This window comes from Morone saxatilis, unplaced genomic scaffold (genome assembly GCF_004916995.1).
Source record: "Morone saxatilis isolate NCDOM2014 unplaced genomic scaffold, NCSU_SB_2.0 Contig1, whole genome shotgun sequence".
In the NCBI taxonomy this organism is placed as follows: Eukaryota; Metazoa; Chordata; class Actinopteri; family Moronidae; genus Morone; species Morone saxatilis.
Window position 1 is genome coordinate 9,200,044 of NW_023339651.1, and position 2,890 is coordinate 9,202,933.

The following is a 2,890-nucleotide window of genomic DNA, read 5'->3' on the forward strand; positions in this document are numbered from 1 at the left end:
AACATTTGCCTTTTTACACAGTTGAAGCTGCAAAAAAGCACACAAAGTGGAGAGGGGGCACGAGCCCTTTATCCTGATGAAAGGCTAAAGGATGAGACTGACCTTTCTGGCATCAGCTGGGCTTTGGGAACACAATACATGGCGGCAACTCTTTCTGGCCTTTTCCCCTTCAGCTCTGGGCTATGCTTACAAGCCAAAGACTCCAGTCCAATCATTTTATACAAAGATTCAAACGTACAGATGCCCCAAAACCCCTCCTTTTATATCACACAAACACACACACAAACGCACTAAGCATTTCTGTCTGTACATCTGCAAACAGACCAGTCCCGTCTGGTATCATAGTACAACTGCAGGCTATGGAAGCAAAAAAAGACAACAGATCACTGTATATTACATCAACACAAAAGCTTGACTCAGTCCACGGTATCAACACTACTTTCCTTTAACAGGAATTGAATAACAATTACATTGTGACCTGTATCACTTACGGAATACACACATCCAAACTCACTCAGACTGGGGCTGAATAAAAAGTAACTATGTCACAATTTTCCACGCAAGCCAGACGTGAAACAAAAATCATGACATGGTTAAGTACTTTTTTAGAGAGTGCCCCCCAAAAATGACCTAACCCACTGTAAACTTTAACGGCTTTGTTGTTGGGGGGCCACATACCTAAAGGGCCTTTGTGTGACATTTCAAAAGGCTGCATCACAAGGTCATGGCAGAACAAGGGTTTTACAAACACAGAATAGCACTTGTGTGGGGTTCGTTTTTGGGAGGGGGGGCTGTCAATTCTATAGGTAAACTATAGCAGACAGGAGATAAGTTACCCGTGGGCTGTCAGACAAAGGGAACAGTAGTTGGCATCTGAAAAGGTAAAGAGTAGTAGTCCCTGACGTGTCAGAGGCCTCATCGTCAGTGGGAGAGTATAAAAGGACCTGTAAGTGTGTCTAGGGCTATGGTGCTCAAAACATCCACAGCCATGGGAAAGGTATGAGCTCACGCGCAAAATGGTTAACAGGTTTGACGACGGTGAAGAGGGGAAATGGCATGATTTTGTAACGTGTTTGTAACAGGGAGAGAAAATGCAGCAGAGGGGAAGAGAGGCAGCAAGAGTAATCATTCAAGTAAAAATATTGACAAAAATAGAGTGGACTATTTTAGGATTTATTTTTGAGGGGAAAAACACACATATAGGTGTTTAAAAGGAAACCATCTGTGGAGATCAACAATTATGTGGTATCCAAAGATAGACAGATTCATTGTATTTGTATGACAGCAACAATTTATGGCTCCTTAAATTTGAGAAGCTGACAGTATGTTCAGATTGGACAAGCATACAACAATGAGTTGTACTTTAAATAAAAGTCAGCTGAAACAATAGTTTCAATTGCCTTGATTTTCACCTGTCAAGCACTGAAAATAATATACAAGTGTAAGGCAGACTGGAGAGGCTTGTACATTTGATGGACTCATGAAAAAGTAATTGAGTTTGTTCAAGGGAGAACAGTGTCACCTACAGTGCATTCATGAGTATTGCAACTAGTAAATGTATATACCCATCATTAACTTGAGTGATACATGCTTTTCTCTCCTTTTCAAGATTATCTTTTACGAGGGCCGCAACTTCCAGGGCCGTCACTGGGAGTGCAGCAGTGACTGCATGGACACCTTCAGGCACTTCAACTGTTGCAACTCCATCCGTGTCAGCGGTGGTCATTGGGTGGCCTATGAGAAGCCTCACTACATGGGTTACCAGTACATCATTGGCCCTGGCGAGTACCCCGACTACCACACCTGGATGGGCTTCAACAACTGCGTCCGCTCCTGCCAGATGTTCTCCCCTGTAAGTCAATCAAACAGACAGATAGGACTGGTAGTCCCCCCCACCCCCCACTGCTCACCTTGTACATCAAATGCTGCTTTAGAAATGGATGTCAATCACTGGCCTTTTGATGTCATTTACAGATAGTCAGACAGGTCATAGCACAAAAGTCTCTGTTGCAGGGCCCACAAGGAGACCCAGTCAGCCTTTAAAAGGAATATGATACACCCCCCATAAGACTTGGTGCCTTCATTCTAATTCTGTTAGTCACATTGAGTGTTTCTGGCAGTTCAGGGAAGAAAAAAAAACTCAAAAAACTAATTCTGTCATGCTGTGAAAGAGTTGTTGCTCATTCTCATCTGTAGTTACTTAAAGAAAGCAAGTAGTAGAAGTACTCACTTGAATTCAAAGTTAAAGAAATCAGCTGGGGGCAGAAACCACTACCAAAGTGCTCTCTAGGGTTCACACCTACCAAAATAGCATAATAATCATGTTCTGATTTATTTCACACACAGTATAGAGGATCCTACAGGATGAGAATCTACAACAGGCCTGACATGATGGGACACACCATGGAGTTCATGGATGACTGCCCCAATGTGTATGATCGCTTCCACTACCGTGACATTTACTCCTGCAACATCATGGAGGGTTTCTGGATCTTCTACGAGCACCCTAACTACAGGGGACGTCAGTATTTCCTGCGCCCTGGAGAGTACAGGGCTTGTGGTGACTGGGGCTGCCACAACCCCATGGTGGGCTCATTCAGAAGGATGAGGACTGTCATGTAAACTATGTGCTACTCAAATGAACATTAAACACTTGATTTTCAAATAACAATGTCCTTTTGTGAGTTTATTTGAACAAATTCATGCAACATGAAAACATACATCTGCAGTGCAATAACACTACAACCAGCAAATTTGCTTCCTACTTATTGTACATTTTTAACAGAAAAAAGCCTGTTGCTCCTGCTTAATGGTCTATGTTGCTATCAATACCTTTTAAAAGGTAAAACTTTTCTCTTTGCTTGCTCTTTGGTCTGCATGTAGGTTTCTG

At 42.6% G+C, this 2,890-nt stretch overlaps 1 protein-coding gene across 1 annotated transcript; it reads left to right on the forward strand.

Moving 5' to 3' along the window:
• The first annotated feature begins 1,555 nt into the window (after positions 1-1,555).
• Positions 1,556-2,622, forward strand: crygmxl2 (crystallin, gamma MX, like 2). Its single transcript, XM_035666612.1, has 2 exons — positions 1,556-1,852; positions 2,347-2,622. The coding sequence occupies exons 1-2, from the start codon at positions 1,556-1,558 to the stop codon at positions 2,620-2,622; spliced, it is 573 nt and encodes a 190-aa protein (XP_035522505.1).
• Positions 2,623-2,890: the final 268 nt, after the last annotated feature.